The 16,784-nt window shown below is 66.3% G+C and overlaps 1 protein-coding gene across 5 annotated transcripts; it reads left to right on the top strand.

Moving 5' to 3' along the window:
* Positions 1-4,819: 4,819 nt before the first annotated feature.
* On the top strand, positions 4,820-16,487 carry ERN2 (endoplasmic reticulum to nucleus signaling 2). 5 transcript variants are annotated; one of them, XM_075436787.1, is made up of 22 exons: positions 4,820-4,934; positions 7,076-7,193; positions 7,538-7,571; positions 8,116-8,188; positions 8,539-8,611; positions 8,763-8,885; positions 8,965-9,066; positions 9,311-9,572; positions 9,671-9,749; positions 9,837-9,987; positions 10,301-10,422; positions 10,599-10,775; positions 11,012-11,246; positions 11,513-11,597; positions 12,124-12,313; positions 12,965-13,064; positions 13,209-13,408; positions 14,031-14,178; positions 14,306-14,433; positions 14,673-14,796; positions 15,036-15,103; positions 15,173-16,487. In XM_075436787.1, the coding sequence occupies exons 1-22, from the start codon at positions 4,821-4,823 to the stop codon at positions 15,362-15,364; spliced, it is 2,898 nt and encodes a 965-aa protein (XP_075292902.1). In that variant the 5' UTR covers position 4,820; the 3' UTR covers positions 15,365-16,487. The 5 variants fall into 5 exon arrangements, with proteins under 5 accessions (XP_075292902.1, XP_075292901.1, XP_075292900.1 ...); XM_075436786.1 differs by having other exon boundaries at positions 11,507-11,597; XM_075436785.1 differs by having other exon boundaries at positions 11,507-11,597; positions 13,209-13,769; positions 15,173-15,259.
* The last annotated feature ends 297 nt before the right edge of the window (positions 16,488-16,784 follow it).

Genomic DNA, 16,784 nt, shown 5'->3' with positions numbered 1-16,784 from the left:
TTCAACCCAAAGATGCCCTGCTGTTGGTTTGTTTTTTTTTTCCCCCCTCTCCTTCTTTCCCGTGCTGGACACTCCGGGCTGGTGCTCTGTGTAGCACGTTTGGAGCAGAGGAACACTGCTGTGGGTGTGTGTGGTCCCGGTGACCCAGTGCTGCTTGCTGTCCCCTTTGTGCCGCCTCGGTTGTCCCCCTGCCGCCCGCACACCTCTCTGCTCTGCGCTGCCCTGCCCCACGGCGCGGTGTGTTCCGGAGCGTTGTCTTCATCGCGCGCGTTGCGGCCCGGAGCCACCTGGCAGCTGTTGCGATGACGCTGACCCGTTTGACTGAAGAAAAGGCTCCGGCGTGCCCGGCGTGAGCGGGTGCAGTGGTGGCACGGCTCTGGCGAGGGGTGAACCGGGGGGACCTTCCTGCCTTGTCTGGGCCTGGGGGAGCGGTGAAGGGCGAAGCTCGGATGCCGCTTCGGGTCCGAAATAACTGCAGTTGTCTGTTATGAGCTGGATTTGAAAATTTACAGTTACCTTATTCAGTGAATCTTACCGAATTTGGGGTACCTACCCAGCAACTGATCTGTTGAAAATGTAAATCACCTGTCAGCTTTTCTCTTGCTCAGGTTTACGGGAAGTCCTTGGTCGCGCCCTGTCTGAAGCAGTGCTCCTCGCCTTTGGTTTGTGACGCTGGGCGTCAGCGCGGCGACCCGCCTGCCGTTGATCTCAGGTGTTCTGAACGGACCTTTCGGTCCTGCAAAGGTGCACACCCGTAACAGGCTGCGCCGGGCAGCCAGCCTGAATCAGTCTTGCTCTGTGCGAAACCTGCATCTGACAGGTCGCTGTTCTTAACGCTGCAGGCCTGCTACTGCTCAATGCAGGCAGCTCAGCTTTCTGTGAGACTCGTGGGGAAGCAACCTTGTAGGAATAGCTGATCTTAACATGTTCCATGGCTGTTTTTCACTCTCCTTGAAACAGCCCACTTGAAACTCAGCAGGTGCAAATTCCCAAATGGGTATTTATTTTATTTTTATGTTGTTTCCGAGACTGGGAAAAGCGTTCACTTTATGGTGTGTATGCAGATTGCGTATTTACCCGTAGACTCTTGGCGGCAGCATAAGCAGCTTTTGTTTTGTATTTTCAGTTAGAACATTGAGGCAATAAGAATTTTAAAGGTGTTTCATATCCTACATATAAACTAGTGATGTGCTTATTACTCTTGTAGCTTGAGATATTTGCTTCCTGTGTAGAAGGCACCAGCAGTCTCTCTCGCCATAGCCGCGCTGAGACGGGAGCCATCCCTGCCCCGGTGCTGTCGGCTCCCTGGAGCAGCCCCGGCCGACGCTCGGAGCAAGCGAGCGCAGGCAGCGGAGTTGGCGTGAGTCAGCTGGGGATGAAACTACAACTTCCATGCAACTATCGCACTTCTTATTTTCTAGTTGCCAATCCCGGGGTTAAGGCTTAAAGTTAAGTACCTGGTGGAAAGTGTACGCACTGCGGTATCGTGGAAGTGGGTGACACGAGCTCTTCCTGTCGCCTGGGGACAGCTTTGCACTTGCCGTGCTGTCGGTTCTGTGGTTGTCAGCTCCCGCTTGCTACTCGACTGGCTGGGACCTCTCTGTGCATCCATTCGTATTCCGTTTTCCTTGCCTACTCCTCCATTTGCTTGCTCCTCATTCCAGTCCCTCCCCAGAGCTCCCGTGGCTCCCGTGCTCGCAGCAGTGACCGGGGCTGGTGCTGAGGGCGGGCAGGTCCCCGATCGGTGGCTGCCGGGGCGAGAGGGGCACCTTGGGCACGGAGCACTCCTGTCTGCTCCTTCCCCAAGGGCTCAGCTGCTCTGCATCCTGTGCCGGGTACAATCGATCGTCTCGAAGGAAACGGAGTATAAAAACCGTGGGTTAGAAAGCAGTTTTAAACATGGGGAAGAAAATATTGCAAACTCAGAAAATGTGGTCCTGTTCAGGTGCTTCTTTTCAAGTTGAATTTGATTTGAAAAATGAAATTGTTATAACTTTTTTGTTCTGTGTACAAATTTTGAATTAAAATACAGGAAAGTGATACTTACGTAAAATGTTTTAACTGGTGTTTGTTGGCTTAATACGGTAGGTTTCCTGGGAGTTCTTTGAAATGAATATTCCAGCTGAACGTAGCAGCGCTGCTTTTGAGAACCTGTCTCTTTCAGCGTGGCGTGGAGCTTTGTGTCTGCTGGTGTATACCGATTTTTCCAAGGCAATTACTGACATTAACTAACGGGCATTAACATCGAAGGAAACACCATCTCTCTGGTTCGATGCTGTCACAGCTTGCCTAGCTGGGGAGCCGTTTGCGAGCCTCTTGGCTCTGGGTTTTACTCTCTGGGGCCTGTGATCATCTCCAGGGCAGACTCCGCGTAACGAATGGTCCCGTGCAGGAATTTGGCAATTAGTCCTCAGTAAGACACAGCCTTGTGAGTAAAGTGCAAGTACAATCAGTATTTTGAGTTGGCTGATAAAGGTTGTTTTGAGATCCGACATGCAATCTTCTGTAGGAAGTTGATGGTAGTGCCTGGTGATTCTTGCACAAAAGTTTATTCCAGTTAAATTACAATTTGATCTCCTTTCGACGGAGACTGGTTCCCTGTTGTATTTACGTGTAACTCCCTGTGAGCATTTTGGGGTACGATTCCTTGTGAAGTTGAGTGCTTTGCTGGATTTACTAACCAGGGGTTGAAGCGCCTGTAACGCCAGCGTGGGTGTCCGTGGAGCAAAGCCGGTGTTGCCCACGCCGCGCTGGCAGCCGCTCCAGCGCCCGGCAGCGTCCCCTCCTCGCTGACGCCCTGTCCGGGGCAGTCCTGCCGCGTCCCCGAGCTCTCCGAACCCCGTGCGATGGCCTTGGGTCTTGCAGCTCACCCGTGTGCCGTCCCTTCCCCTTCTCCATGCCCAGCGCTGTGGGTTTCTTCTCTCCACGTTCTGAGCCGAGCATTCCTTCCTCCTCTCCTTGTGCAGCCCCGTATTGCGTTAGGGGTGCAAAAGGAGGGCACTAAACCTTGTCTGGGTCTGAAGGGAGATGGAATCTTGCACGAAAACCTTGTATTGCTTGCAAGTTTTTCCTCTCAAGTTTGAAGTAAATCAATAATTTCCGTTAATAGCACTGTTTGATGAGAAATGTGTAACTAAAACGAGAGTGTTACGGTGATGAAGGAGGAAGAAGTGATCTGAACTCAAAGAACGAGAAAAGAAACTGGTAAGGCGCACGCAGCCTGCTGAACTGTCTGCTCGACGCAGCTCGTGTCCGTTGCCGCTTCGCGCTTCAGGGGCCGAAGAGAAGCGGCTCGCAGTGCCGCTGCCGCGGTGCCACGCTGCGCTGCTCTGTTCCGTGCCCGCCCTGCCCGGTGGCCGCGGCCCTGGCACCGCGGGCGACGCGGCCGGGCGACACTGCGCGCCCCGCGCCCTGCCCCGCGCCCCGAGCTTCGCGCCCCAGCCTCCCTCCTCCGCGTTGGCTCCTTCCTGCTCTGTGACTCGAGTTCTCCAGGGCAGCCCCTCGCGTGTTCCGGCTGGTGCTCCCGCCTTGCGCCGCCTGCTAGGGTTCGGCTGTGGGCATCCTGGTTTGTTAATTGGCGTCCTCGTCGCTGCGGGCAGGGCGGAGGGGGACCGGCAGAGCTGTAGCGAGTCCTGTGTGAAGCGCACGGCCCTTTCACCTGCTAGCCAAGGCTTCGCTTTCTGTGGCTCACGGAAGTTTGCTGGGGCCAACCCAATCCATTCTTTGGTTTTATATTATTTAAAAAAAAAAAAAAAAAAAGTCTTAGATGCTTGTGTCCACTGCAGGTTTATTTTAAATGGAATATGTAAGTACCATGTGTTATGGTATTTCTGAATAATCTATTGCCTGTTTCAGGGGAGGGGAGATGGCAAATATTTAGTCTTAGATTTGCACTGCTGGATTTTTTTAAGTGTGACCTTGACCGGTTATCCTGTTGTTTTGTTCTGTAAGATTAGTCTTACGAATTAAAGTTTGATAATTAAGTATTTCTGCTTTGGAGTGTTTCACCATTCTGTACGTAGTAAGCTGCTCCCGACCGCCTGAACGACCGTTAGCAAATGGTTTGTAGCTGCTGTGTGGAAAGCTGGACGCAGGCGGGAGGCCGGGGGAAGGTCTTCCTCCCCGGGCGGGGGCTGGGGGCCGTGCGGCCCTCCCTGCGAGGAGCCTGCGGGTTACAGCAGAGCCCTTCTCCGGCTCCCTGCCCCCGCGTGGGGCCGTGTCCCGGGGCCGCAGCCCACCCCAGGCAGGGGCTGGGGGACGCGGCGTGCGGGGCTGCCGGCAGCCGTGGCTCTTCCACGCGTGGCAGAGGCGGTTCGGGAGCGTTCCCACCGCCACAGGGTTCGGAATCCCCGATCCACGGTCCGCGGGCGAGGCCCGGCTCGCTCTGACCTCTGCCAGGGGCCACATCACAGCTGCACGGTGACAGCGGCGGGGGGAACCCCGGGGTCCCCCGGGGTGCTGCTGCCAGGCCCTGCCGCTGCGGCCCCGCCGGCCCCGCTCTGCCGTCGGACGGAGCCGGAGGCAGCCGGGGCCGGGCGGCTCCCAGGCGGAGCCCGCAGGACCGGGGCCGGGGGTACCGGCGGGGGGGGGTGGGTGGGGTGTTTCCCGGCCCGGTGTTAGAACCGGGGAGGGCGGCGATGCTCAACGCGGGGGTGCGGGTCCTCGACCCCGCGCGAAGCGGCCGGGGAACCCCCGCGGGGGCCGGGCCGAGCCGGGCGGGGGGCGGAGGCCGCGTCCTGGGCCCGCCCCGGCCCCGCTGGCTCCCGGCGCGGCGATAAGCGCGGCCCGGCCCGGCCCCGCGGCCCCGCCATGTCCGGGCCATGGGCGGCCCCGCCGCGCCGCCAGCGCTTGGGGCACCGGGGCTGCCCCCGCCGCTCCTCCCGCTGCTGCTCCCGCTGCTGCTCCCGCTGCTGCTGCTGCTGCCGCCGGCGCAGGTACCGGCGGGTCCGGGGCGGGGGGAGACCCCGGGTGCGGGGGGTGCGCGGGGCCCGGCGGAGCGCGGTTTGCGGGCGGGGGTCGGGGCCCCTGGTGCCCCCCCGCAGCCCTCGCTGCCCACCCCCGGACGGAGCCCTCGGCAGCCCGGGTTTGGCAGGCGTTGCCGTCCCCCCCCGCCACCGCTGCGGGAGCCCCGGGAAGGCTCGGGCCCCGCGGAAGCGCCCTGGGAGCGGCAGTCGTGGGTGCGGGCCGGGGGAGTCCTCTGCCGGGGGGGGTCTGCTGCCGGGGGGGGTCCTCTGCCCGGGGGGGTCCTCTGCCCGGGGGGGTCCTCTGCCCGGGGGGGTCCTCTGCTGGGGGGTCCGCTGCCGGGGGTCCTCTGCTGGGGGTGGCTGCTTGCCGGGGGTCCGCTGCCGGGGACCCCGCTCTGCCCGCGGGGAGCCGGCCGGGCAGCCCGGCCTTGTCGCACCCCGTCAGGGCCGAGCCAGCGGCCGCAGCGGAGCTGGAAGGGGCTGCGAAGCGTCGGGAGCCAGAAGCACCCCGCACCGCGGCGCGGAGCTGCGAGGGCTCGGCGGTCTCGGTTCCGCTCCCTCACGCAGGCGGCCGCGCCGCAAGGGCTCCGTGTCGGCTGGCCTGGCTCGTCGCCGCGGTCCCCCGCAGCGAGCCAGCCTGCGTGGCCGCACGGCGATGGCGGGGAGCAGCCACCCTCCTCCGCCTGCCCCGCCGCGTCCTCCGGGCAGAGCCAGAGCTGGGAAACCCGCTCCGAGCTCACCTGGAAGTTAAGCGAGAGGAAGAGCAGATAAATGAGTTGGGCTGGAAGCAGAGGGGCTGCTGCGAGGTGCGCTGGGGGGGAGCGGGTGCGCGCTGCTGGCGGGAGGCGCAGCCGGAGGACGGGCGAGCTGGCACCCGTCGGGGTGCCGCCTGCGCTGCTGGAGCCGGAGCCGTGTCGGTGACTCGGGGGAGAGCGTGTGTCCCGGCCACACCGTGCCGCGGCCGGGCTGTTACCGCCGTCAGGTTCTGCCCCGCAGACGGGCGCCTGCGCACACACCGGGCACCATCTTGGCACAGGCTGTTGCCCGGTCCCTGCTCGTTGGTCTGGCCGGGTCCCCAGGCTGGGCCCTCTGCCCTGCTCAGGCTCCCGGGGCCGGTTTGGGGGGCCAGCAGCCAGTTCGGGGGACCAGCAGTCGGTACGGGGGGTCAGCAGCTGGTACGGGGGGCTGCACGCCCTTGGGCCACCCTGCACGAGTGACCAGGGCAGCACCTTGCTCAATCGGCTTCGGCATGGCAGCCAGCCGGGCGCTGCTCTGCCTCTCTGGCATGAGGACAGCCGCGCCGGCCCTGCCTCCCACCGCAGCCGTTTGCGGATCCCGGAGCCGTTTGCGGATCCTGGAGCTGTTTGCGGATCCCTGTTTGCCGAGGGGGTGAGGCTGGCGCGTGGGCCAGCCCACGGTGGCTGTGCTGGCACTCCCTCGCCGGACGCTGCACACGGAAGCAGCAGCTCCTCGTCCCAGCGTGAATTTTCAGTCACTCCCTCGACGTCAGGGTGGCTGAAGTCTGTAGCTTTGAAGGCCTGGGCGAGCATGAATTGCGCTTCTGGCGTGAAAAGTCACCCAACTCGTTTGTTTCTGGACGGAGCCGGTGGCTGGGCTGTTCGTGTCACCTCTGGGAAGGCACACGGGAGTGCGGCTGGGAACGGCCGCGCTGCAGCTCATCCCCGCCGGCAGGAACGCTGGCTCGGGGGGCGCGGAGGGGAGCAGCTGCCCCGGCCCCGGGATGCACCGGTGGGACGTGACCGGTACCGCGGGTGCCGCACGCTGCGAGCGCCGCAGCCTCAGTGCCGGGGCCTCTCGCCGTGGGTCTATAAAACTCAGGAGCTCTGAGCAGCCGTTGGCAGATGCCACGCTGCGGGTGCCCTGTGCGGGTGGAGCTGCGGGAGCAAGCAGATTTAATACACCGGTGCAAGGAAATAAACCGTTTTCCCTCCCGGTCTGGCCTCGCTGGGGGCCAGGAGGGACCCTGGGGCTGCCGCCCGCAGCCGGTGGCGTGGGTGCGGGGGCTGCTGAGCTGCGCCGGATGGGCTGGCCCGCGGGGGCTCGTCCCCAAGGCTGGCCCTGCTCGCTCAGGACGGTGTTTCTGCCCACAGTGCCTCAAAGGCGGTGCCGTGACCGTCCCAGAAACGCTGCTCTTCGTGTCCACTCTGGATGGAAACCTGCACGCAGTGAGTAGGAGCACGGGGGACATCAAGTGGACCCTGAAGGATGGTGAGTAGCGAGCCGGGGGTGCTGGCTCACAGCCCGGCTCCCTGGGCTTGCCGCTGGTGGGGGACGCACCCCAGCCCGGCTCCCGCTGGTCGTGCTCTGGGTCGGTGGCTCGTCCAGCCCCGGGGACGCTGCCGGCCGCAGCCCCAGCCCCGGGCACAGCCGTGCGCAGAGCAGAGCGCCTGGGGGGCCAGACCCCCGCTGCCGGCGGTGCCTATTCTGGGCCTGAAATGCAAACAGGCAGCGGAGCTGGGCACGGCAGCGCGTGGCTGCGCTCGGCAAACACTGCCACGTTGTCCCCGCGCAGGGAGAGGCTGCTGACGTCCGCGTTTCGCTCTCTCTTTCAGATCCTATTCTGCAGGTGCCGGTCTATGTGGCAGAGTGAGTGTCACCCGCGCGGGCAGGGTGCCCGGGGCAGGGAGGGAGCCTGTCGGCGCGGCTGCGCCGGGGACCCAGCAGACTCACAGCCAGGAAGGGGAACCTCGGAGGAGCGAACCTCCCAGCCCGAGCCGTAGCGTTGCCTGGAGCCTACCCCGCGGGCTGGCACTGCACGTGGGGTGACGAGGAGTAGCCGCTCCCCGGGGCCGGCTCGTAGCCTTCCTGCAGACAGCCCCGAAGCTCTCGGCACCGCCACGCACGAAAGCGTAGGGGAGAGACTGAGGAAAATCCAGCTGAAAGTGCGGGGGGAAGGCCGGCCGGCAGCGCGCTCCCTGGGGCGGGCAGGGCTCGCAGGGCGGCCGCGTGGAGTTACGGGGCTGGCCCCGAGCGGGCGGCCGTCTCCTGCCAAAGCCAGGTTTCCAGGAAGGGTCAAGCCCCTAGAGAATTACCCTGGAGCAAACTGCTGAAGGGGTTCCTTTAGGGCAGCTCCTCTTTTGCCCGGGGCAGGGGCAGCTCACGTCCCATCCTCCTCTCTCCTCCTTCCCAGACCAGCGTTCCTTCCGGACCCCAACGACGGCAGCCTGTACATCCTGGGAGGAAAAAACAAAGAAGGCTTGATGGTCAGTGGGGCTGTGGGGCTGCGCGCATCCCACCCGCCCCAGCCCTCGGGGCCCACCGGGCTGGGGGCCGGGCAGACCCGCTGGACGGGGCGAGCCCGGGGCCTCCGGTTGCTCCCGCTTGTCCTTGGCACCTGGAAGACATCTGCCGAGTGGGTGCGGGGCAAACACCGCCGGGAGCCTCCTCCTTCCCTGGGACTCCATCCTGCTTTGGGGCTGAGCAGTGAAGGCCGGCGAGGAGGAGGGGGCTGTCGCGGGGGACCGCTCCTTCCCACCCTGCTCCTGAAGGCAGGAAGGCTGCTGCTGGGGAGGCGGCCGCCGGCCCCGCGCCCACGCTGCCGTCTGTGTTGCAGAAGCTCCCGTTCACCATCCCGGAGCTGGTGCAGTCCTCGCCGTGCCGCAGCTCGGACGGCGTGCTCTACACCGGTACGCAGAGACCAGCGGCTCCGCCGGGGCCGGGGCCGGGGGGGAGAGGCTGAGCGGGGACCTCCCGGGACGCATCTGCGCAGGGCGGGCGGCGGGAAGCCTCGGGACGTGCGGCAGGGCTGCAGAGCCTGACAGGTGCTGTCCTTCGCAGGGAAGAAGCAGGACACCTGGTTCATCGTGGACCCCAAGTCAGGGGAGAAGCAGACCACGCTCTCGACAGAGGCCTGGGACGGTCTGTGCCCATCGAGTCCCCTGCTCTACATCGGCCGTACCCGTAAGCCAGCCCCGCTGCCCGCTCGGCCGGCCGGCCCCGGGAGCGCGGCGCTGGGCAGTGACCGCGTGCTCGTCCCCAGAGTACGTCATCACCATGTACGACACCAAGTTGCGAGAGCTGCGCTGGAATGCCACCTTCTCCGACTACTCAGCGCCGCTCTGCGAGGACTCCTACCACTACAGTGAGTGGCCGCCACGCGCACGGGGCCCACGGGACGAGCCACAGAGCCCTGCTCGCCGTGGGGACCCTGGGGCGATGCTGCCATGGCCGGCGCATCTCGGCCGTGCCCATTGCTGGGGAGAACGTCTGCGGCTCTCGTGGGAGCAGAGCAGCGGGCACCAGCCCGCGGCCGGCGGCAGGGCGGAGGGGGACGAAGCCCCGCAGCCAGCACCGCTGCATCGCCCCTTCCCTCCGGCTCCGCCTAGAAATGGCACACTTCGCCTCGAGCGGGGACGGGCTGGTGGTGACGCTGGACAAGGAGAGCGGAGAGGTCCTGTGGGCGCAGAACTACGGCTCGCCCGTGGTTGGCATCTACGTGTGGCACCAGGACAGCCTCCGCCGCATCCGCCACCTCAACCTGGCCATGGAGACCCTGCGCTACCTGACCTTCCACTCGCAGGCCATCCACCTCCTCCGGTGGCTGCACCCCTCCGCCAAGGGCTTCGCCGCCGCCAGGACCCAGCTGCTGTACGTGGGCCCTGTGCTGCCCTGGCGTCTCCGTTGCCTCTGCTCGGCCACCCCGATCCGTGACGGATGGAGGGCCGACGCTTCTCCCTGCCTCGCAGGCCGGCGCTCTACGTGGGGAAGCACGCGGCCAGCTTCTACGCCTTGACCTCCCTGGTCCACGGCAGCGTGGCTCTGGTGGTGAGTGTCCCCGCTGGCCCCATCGGGGTGAGCCGCGGCGGGCGCGCGTCCCGGCTGCGCCGTGCTCCACGAGCTGCCGGGCCCCAGCCGCAGGGCATCACGCTGGCCAGGATCGACGGCCCCACCACGGATGACGTGACCATGAGAGAGTCGGGGGAGTGCGAGATCACCCCCAGCACCGATGTCAAGTACCCCCAGGGCAGCATCACTTCGCTCCGCAACCAGTGGCTCCTGATAGGTGCGGACCCACGCGGGGCATGGGCTTTCCCTGCGTCCTCGCTCCCGGTGCGAGCCCCGGGGAGGGCAGCCCGAGCCGCCGCTGTGTTTCGGGGTGGCAGGGCGAGCTGCTTCGCTCAGGGGGGCAGACGGGGCCCTCAGGGACTGCGGTGACGCTGGCTTGGGGCTTGCTGCCGCCCATCCTCATCCCCTGCCCAGGAGGGGCCATCTGTGCTGTGACATCCCCTCCCCAGGAGAGCCCGAGCTGCCCAGCGAGCTGGGGAGTGAGGGCCTGGAGCTGTGGGCTCACGGTGGTCTCTGTTCTCCCACTGCAGGGCACCACGAGCTGCCTCCCGTGGTCCACACCACGATGCTACGAGCCTTCCCGGAGAACCTGAGGAAGACGACGGAAACTATCATCCCCAGGGCTGCTCCTGCCGGGACCGCGCTTGACGAGGTGAGTGGCGGAGCCCTGCGGGGTCCCCGCTCTGCGCTGGGGGGACCTCGGGCAGGGCGGAGTCGCTGAAGGGACCGTGGGTCCCCAGCACGGGGTGGCATGAGGAGGGGGTCCCAAACCAGAGTACCCAGTGGCCTGTCCCCCTGGAGTCACCCAGCCCCGGGTGCGTGTTGCAGTTCCTGGCCCCGCGCGGCCCCGAGGAGCCGGCTGTCCGCAGCGAGGGGCAGCTCCCGCCGGACCCCGCGCCGGGGCAGCAGGCGGAGGTCTACCCCGAGGCCGGCACCTGGGACCTGGTGATGGCCGGCGTGGGCACGGCGCTGCTGGGCGCGGGACTCCTCTTCCTCCTGCTGACGGTGAGCGGTGGCCGCTGGAAGAGCCTGGAGGGCTGCAGGCTCCCTTTTTGTCCCCGTGGCACAAGCAGCCGTGTGTGGCTGCGACGAGCCGTGCAGCTCCCACGCACCGGTAACGAGCCGAGGCAGCGCGTGGCTTGCTGCCGGCTGGGCCAGGGACGGAGCTGCGCCCAGCTCCGCCGAAGCCGCGGCTCCGCTCTGGGCGCGGGAGCTGAGCGCTCCCCTGGTTTGTGTTCCAGAAGCTGCAGAAGCAGCGTGGGGTGCAGCAGCCGCAGCTGGAGCCGCAGCCTGAGCGCCTGCAGCAGCAGCAGACGCTGCTCCCGGGCCGGCTCCCCGGGGAGGGTCTCCCTGCAGAGCCCGGGGAGCCGGCGCGGCGCCGGGGAAGCTCACAGAGCGCTGGCCCCTTGGCCCGGCCGAAGGACCTGGCTAATGGGATGGCCAGCCCGGATCCGGCTGTCCCGGCGGCTGCTGAAGGTGTGTGGAGGTGGGAGCGGGCGAGGCGCGAGGGGCTCCCTGTCCGTAGGTGCTGTCCCCCAGACCAGGAGCAGGGAGGCCCCGCAGACACGAGGGTGCAGCCCCGCTGCGGTGGCAGGGGCCGCGGGTCCTGCTCCTGGGTGAGCAGCGGCTGCGAGAGCAGGGCCAGGGGACGGCCAGGTGCCGAAGGAACCGGGTGTCCTACGCGTGGGGCTGAGGCTTGCAGGCTGAAGGGTGGCTGTCTTCCTCTTCCTCTGCAGCTGCAGAACCAGATGTGATCGTAGTTGGGAAAGTTTCTTTTAACCCCAAGGACGTGCTGGGCCACGGAGCTGGAGGAACCTTCGTCTTCAGGTGGGTGGCACGCTGGGGTGCCTGCCCTCCTTCCGCTCTCCTTCTCCTGGGAGCCACGAGGACACCGACCATGGCAGCTCCTTCCCTGCGCGGTGGCCGGGGATCCGGGGGCTTTTGGGAATGGGTTGCGCCAGCCCCTGCTCGTAGTCCTCGTGAAACCGCCGGGGCAGCCGGGCGCGTGGTCTTTGGTAACGGGGTACACAGGGCGGGTCTCCCCTTGCCCCCCGCCCTGCGCTCGCCTTCCAGCCCCTCGTACGCTTCCCCGGGCTCTGGCGGAGCCCCTTCCCCAGCACTAGACACAGCGTAAAGCCAGGGAGGTCGTTGTCCTGCAAAAAGGGGAGCCTGGAGCCCCAGTTTCCAGCTCGCTGCAGATTTCTGCCTGTCCCTGGTGGAGTCCTTGGGAGTCACTCCAAGGTGACCCAGCTGAGGACCCCCAGGGGCAGGTCCCCGGCGTCTGGGCATCCGCGGCGCTGGGCTCTGCTGCGGCTGGGGGCCGTGCGCGGACGCTGCCGTCGGCTCTGCGCAGGGGACGGTTTGACGGCCGGAACGTGGCCGTGAAGCGGCTCCTGCCCGAGTGTTTCCGTCTCGTGGACCGCGAGGTCCGGCTGCTGCGGGAGTCGGACGAGCACCCCCACGTCGTCCGCTACTTCTGCACCGAGAAGGACAAGCAGTTCCACTACATCGCCATCGAGCTCTGCTCGGCCACGCTGCAGCAGGTGAGCCCGCTCGGGGGGCGCGGGGCTGCTGGGGGGCTGCGGTCGGTCCCGGGGGCTTGGCTGTGCTGCTGGGGGGCTCCTGCAGTGCTCCCCCGGGAGGGGCTGCTCTGCGTGCCCGAGGGCAGGGTGGGCAGCCAGCGGCTCCGGGTTCGGAGCCCGCTTTGGGGTTGCTGCCTGGCCCCGGGCACGCAGCCCCGCTCCGACCCCGCTTCCCAGCGGGAGGGGACAGGGCTCGGGTCGGGCGTGGGCCGGCTGCGAGGCGCTGGGGAGAGGCCGAGCGCTGCTCCTGTGTCGGCCGAGCCCCTGCCCGTGCTCTCTGCCCCTTTGCCCTCTTGGGGGGACGGGGCAGCCCCGGGCCTCGGCGTCGGTCGGGGCAGTTGTTCACGTGCTGGCAGGGAGCGGACGGGGAGGAGGAGAAACGTCCTGTCACTGCTGCGTAAAGCGGGAGCGCTGCTGACGCTGGGGGGTCCGAGGGCACCGGGGAGGGCGGTTCGCTGCCGACTGGTGGGCCTGGAGATGGCGAGCCTTGGGCACAACCGGGCTCCTCGTCGGCTTGTCTCCCTCCACCTCTGCCAGCCTGGCAAACCTTGCCTTCTTCACCCCGGTGCATCACGCCTCAGTTCATCTGTTTCTACCTCTGTCTGGTTCCAGTACGTGGAAAGCCCCAGCTTCGACCGTCGCGGCCTGGACCCGGTGTCGCTGCTGCGTCAGACCATGTCCGGGCTCGCCCACCTCCACGGCCTCAGCATCGGTACGAGGGCAGCGTGCCCCGTCGCGGTCCCGTCCTCGGCCGAGGCTGCGGGCCCCGGGCAGCGTGCGGGGCGGCCGGCAGAGCCCCGTCCTGCGCCAGCCCTGCCGCACGCCGGCCGGTGACGCCGCGCACTCTGCCTTCCAGTCCATCGTGACCTGAAGCCCTGTAACATCCTCATCTCTGTCCCGAATCGCCACGGGCAGATCCGAGCCGTCATCTCCGACTTCGGCCTCTGCAAGAAGCTGCAGTGGGGACGACAGAGCTTCAGCCTCCGCTCCGGCATCCCTGGCACCGAGGGCTGGATCGCGCCCGAGGTGCTGCAGGAAGCCCCGAAGGAGAACCCTGTCAGTGAGCTGCGGACGCCCACCCTCGAGCCCCTCGCGGTGGGGTCCCGCGCGCTGGCAGCGGCCTCGCGGCGTGCGGCTGCAGCAAAAGCTCCCACGAGCCCGGGTGCGGAGCGGGCAGACGCAGGCGGCCCCAGATCCCCTGCCCTGGCAGGGTCGGTGCCCGGCTGTGCTCTGCGCGGGGCCGGGAAGGTCAGAGGGGGCCCCAGCTCGCTGTGGAGGTTCTGCTTCTGCTCTGCTGAGCCCAGGGAATCCTGTTCCTGCTGGAAGCTGGTTGCTGTACTGGTCCCTGGCAGGGCACGTACTGGTGCTGGCAACGTGCTCCACATCACCTTGCACTGGGGTCAGCTTGCAGAGCTGGGTGAGACTCCAGCAGCGCTGCCGTGCCCGTCTGGCTTCGGCTCTGCTCCGAGAACCTCTTCCCTGCCAAGGAGGCGAAGCGACGGGAGCTTCGCCAGCTCCAGAAGGCGAGGCGGGCAGGAGCCCTGCCGCGCGGCGGCTCCCAGCAGCTCTGTAGCGATCGACCAAGTGTTCACGCAAAAAAAAAACGGGAAAGTGGGGAGGCGAAAGCTTCCCTCGCCCTTTGCTGCAAGGGTCTCACCTCCCCCTTGGTTCTTTGCAGACGTGCGCTGTGGACATCTTCTCAGCCGGCTGCGTCTTCTACTACGTGGTGTCAGGTGGGCAGCACCCGTTTGGGGACAGCTTGCGGCGCCAGGCCAACATCCTGTCGGGCTCCTACCAGCTGAGCTGCCTGGAGGGCGAAGCTCACGGTGAGACCCTTCCCCGCAGCAGCGGCCCCGCGGGGCGCCCGGAGCTGAGGGGCGCAGCTCCCGCTCCCTCTCGGGATGGAGGGGGGGGGGGTTGTTCAGTTCTCCGTTCTGTGCTTTCGCCTGCCAGACGAGCTCGTTGCGCGAGAGCTGATTGCGGCAATGATCAGCCCCGAGCCCCAGCGCCGGCCCTCGGCCCCCGCCGTCCTCGGGCACCCGTTCTTCTGGAGTCGGGAGAAGCAGCTGCAGTTCTTCCAGGTGAGCATGCGCTGTCCCACCGGGCGGGGAGCGTAAGCATGCTCTGAAAAAAAGCCAGGTTTGGGGCAATGTGTTCATTTTAAGCTACTTTTGCAATGGGATGGGGGGGTCCCTGGGTTTGGGGTCAGAGCCGAGCGCTTCTCACCCCCCTGGGCGCCAGCTCCGCTCCCCGGTGCTGGATGGGGTGTGGGGTGAGGGACAGCACCGTAACCACCCCGTCCCCGCTCCCGGGCACGCAGGACGTCAGCGACCGCATCGAGAAGGAGCCTCCCGAGGGGCCCATCGTCTCGGCCCTGGAGGCGGGGGGACGGGCGGTGGTGAGGACCAACTGGAGGATGCACATCTCCCTCCCGCTGCAGACCGGTGAGCCAGAGCCTGCTGCTGCCTCGGCCAGGGATGGGGCTGCTGGGTCCGGTGCCCTTTGCTGGGCAGGAGGCACCTGCGTGTGCCCAGGAGCCGAAAACCGGGGCGGGTAAAGGTGCCAGCCCTCCTTGGGACGGCAGAGCCGAGCAGTGCTGCCGGCTGCGGTGCTGGGGTGCGGGGGCTCGGGGCAGCCCCTCGCCCGCGTGCCCCTCACTCAGCATCTCTCCTGCTCTCCCCAGACCTGAGGAAGTTTCGTACCTACAAGGGGGGCTCGGTGCGTGACCTCCTGCGGGCCCTGAGGAACAAGGTACGGCTGCCCCAGCTCCCCCCGTGCCCCCCACCCAGCCCCCCGCTCACCTCCCCCTCTCACCCGCAGAAGCATCACTACCACGAGCTGCCGGCCGACGTCCGGGCAGCCCTGGGCTCCGTCCCGGATGGCTTTGTGCAGTACTTCACCGCCCGCTTCCCCCGGCTGCTGCTGCACACGCACGGGGCCATGAGGGTCTGCGCCCACGAGCCGCTCTTCCACCCCTACTACGGCCCAGGGCCGGGAGGCGACGGCGAGTGAGGGGGGGACGTGTGCCGGGACGGCACCCGCGGGGCCAGGCTGCTGCGGCCACTCCCCCCCCACCCGTAGCCGCAGCCCTGGGGCTCTCCGGTGTCCTTGTCCCCCTCCCCAGGGCAAGGTGGGGTCCGGGGACCCGCCAGGCGCCCAGCGTACGTGGGGGTACGGGCAGCACGGCCCCGCAGAGGCGAGCGGCCGGACTCTCTGGGCACCCACCTGTGCAAACGCTGAGTCAGCTGCAGCCGCCTGAAGGTAGCTGTGGCAGAGAGCAACAACAAAAATCTCTGCGGTGGACGTGGTCGTTGAGAAGAAGAAAACGTGCGTTGTGTTTCCCGAGGGCGGCCGGCCAGGCCCTGCGCTGGCCGAGCAACGCAGCCGGGCTGGGGCCGGGTCCCAGCGGGGCGTTCACCAGGGAATGGCGAGCTTCACCCCGTGCCGCGCGCCCGGGGAAGCGGCTCTTGGAGCGCGTGTCCAGCCCCCGGCTGTGACGGGATGGGTCCCCCCGCCTCAGCGCTGGAGCCGATCCAGGGGTCCGCTCGCAGCAGCCTCCCCTGCGCTTGGGGTCAGGGTCTTCGCTTCAGGGCTGCGGAGGGCGAGGCAGCACCAGCCCCCGGGAGGCATGGGGCCTCCAGCACAAGCCCCATAGTGAAGTTTTTCATCTCGGCTGGGCTGAGAAGAAAGTTTTTCTCCCTTTTGGTCAGCAGGAGCCTGTAGTTACACCGGGTCAGAGGCCCCCGAGTCAGTCCCGTGCCCAGGAGCGCCGAGCAGAGGGGTTGGGGCACCGGGGCAGGGTCCCTCTCCGCAGGGACCCCTTCCCTCGGCACAGCCCGTGCCTGCTGCCCTGGGTGGGTTCCCCACGGGTGTTCTGCTTCACGGTGTCCCCGTGGGCACAGCTCACACCAACCAGGCTGCGCACGCCGCAGACCCTGGGCCCGGAGCCGCGGCCCCTCGGCCGGGCGTCCCCAGGGGAAGAGCGGTGGTTTTGTGGAGTCCGATTCCTCCCTGTGCTGGGGTGCGGGAGCTCGTTACATGGTACCGGGGTTTGTACCTGGTTTCTCTTCAGAACACTCTATGGCCTAGAGCATTTTATACAAAATGTTATAAAAAAAATAAAAACGAAAAAGCAGGTCCTGCTTAGAAATGAACTGGCCTGCGAGCACTGGGAGGTGCTGGGGGGGAGCAGTGGTGGGAGGGAACCCAGCAGAGCTGACTGGGCTCCTGCTGAAGGCTGCTACAGCAGGTGACTTCTGCTAATTACGTCGTCACAATTTTGAGCATCTTCCCTGTAGTAAAGAGCCAACCAAACGGAAAGGGGAAGGTAAGGCTGAGCGCCTCGGGATGGAGCCCAGCCCCTGCCCTACCCTGAAGGTCTCCTCTCCTGCAGCGCAGCATCAGTAACTCCCAGGCCCCTCTTGGCTCCTGA

The sequence above is a fragment of the Opisthocomus hoazin genome, chromosome 15, assembly GCF_030867145.1.
Source record: "Opisthocomus hoazin isolate bOpiHoa1 chromosome 15, bOpiHoa1.hap1, whole genome shotgun sequence".
NCBI lineage: Eukaryota > Metazoa > Chordata > Aves > Opisthocomiformes > Opisthocomidae > Opisthocomus > Opisthocomus hoazin.
The sequence above is the reverse complement of the archived record's forward strand: the minus strand, read 5'-3'. Positions and strand labels throughout refer to the sequence as shown.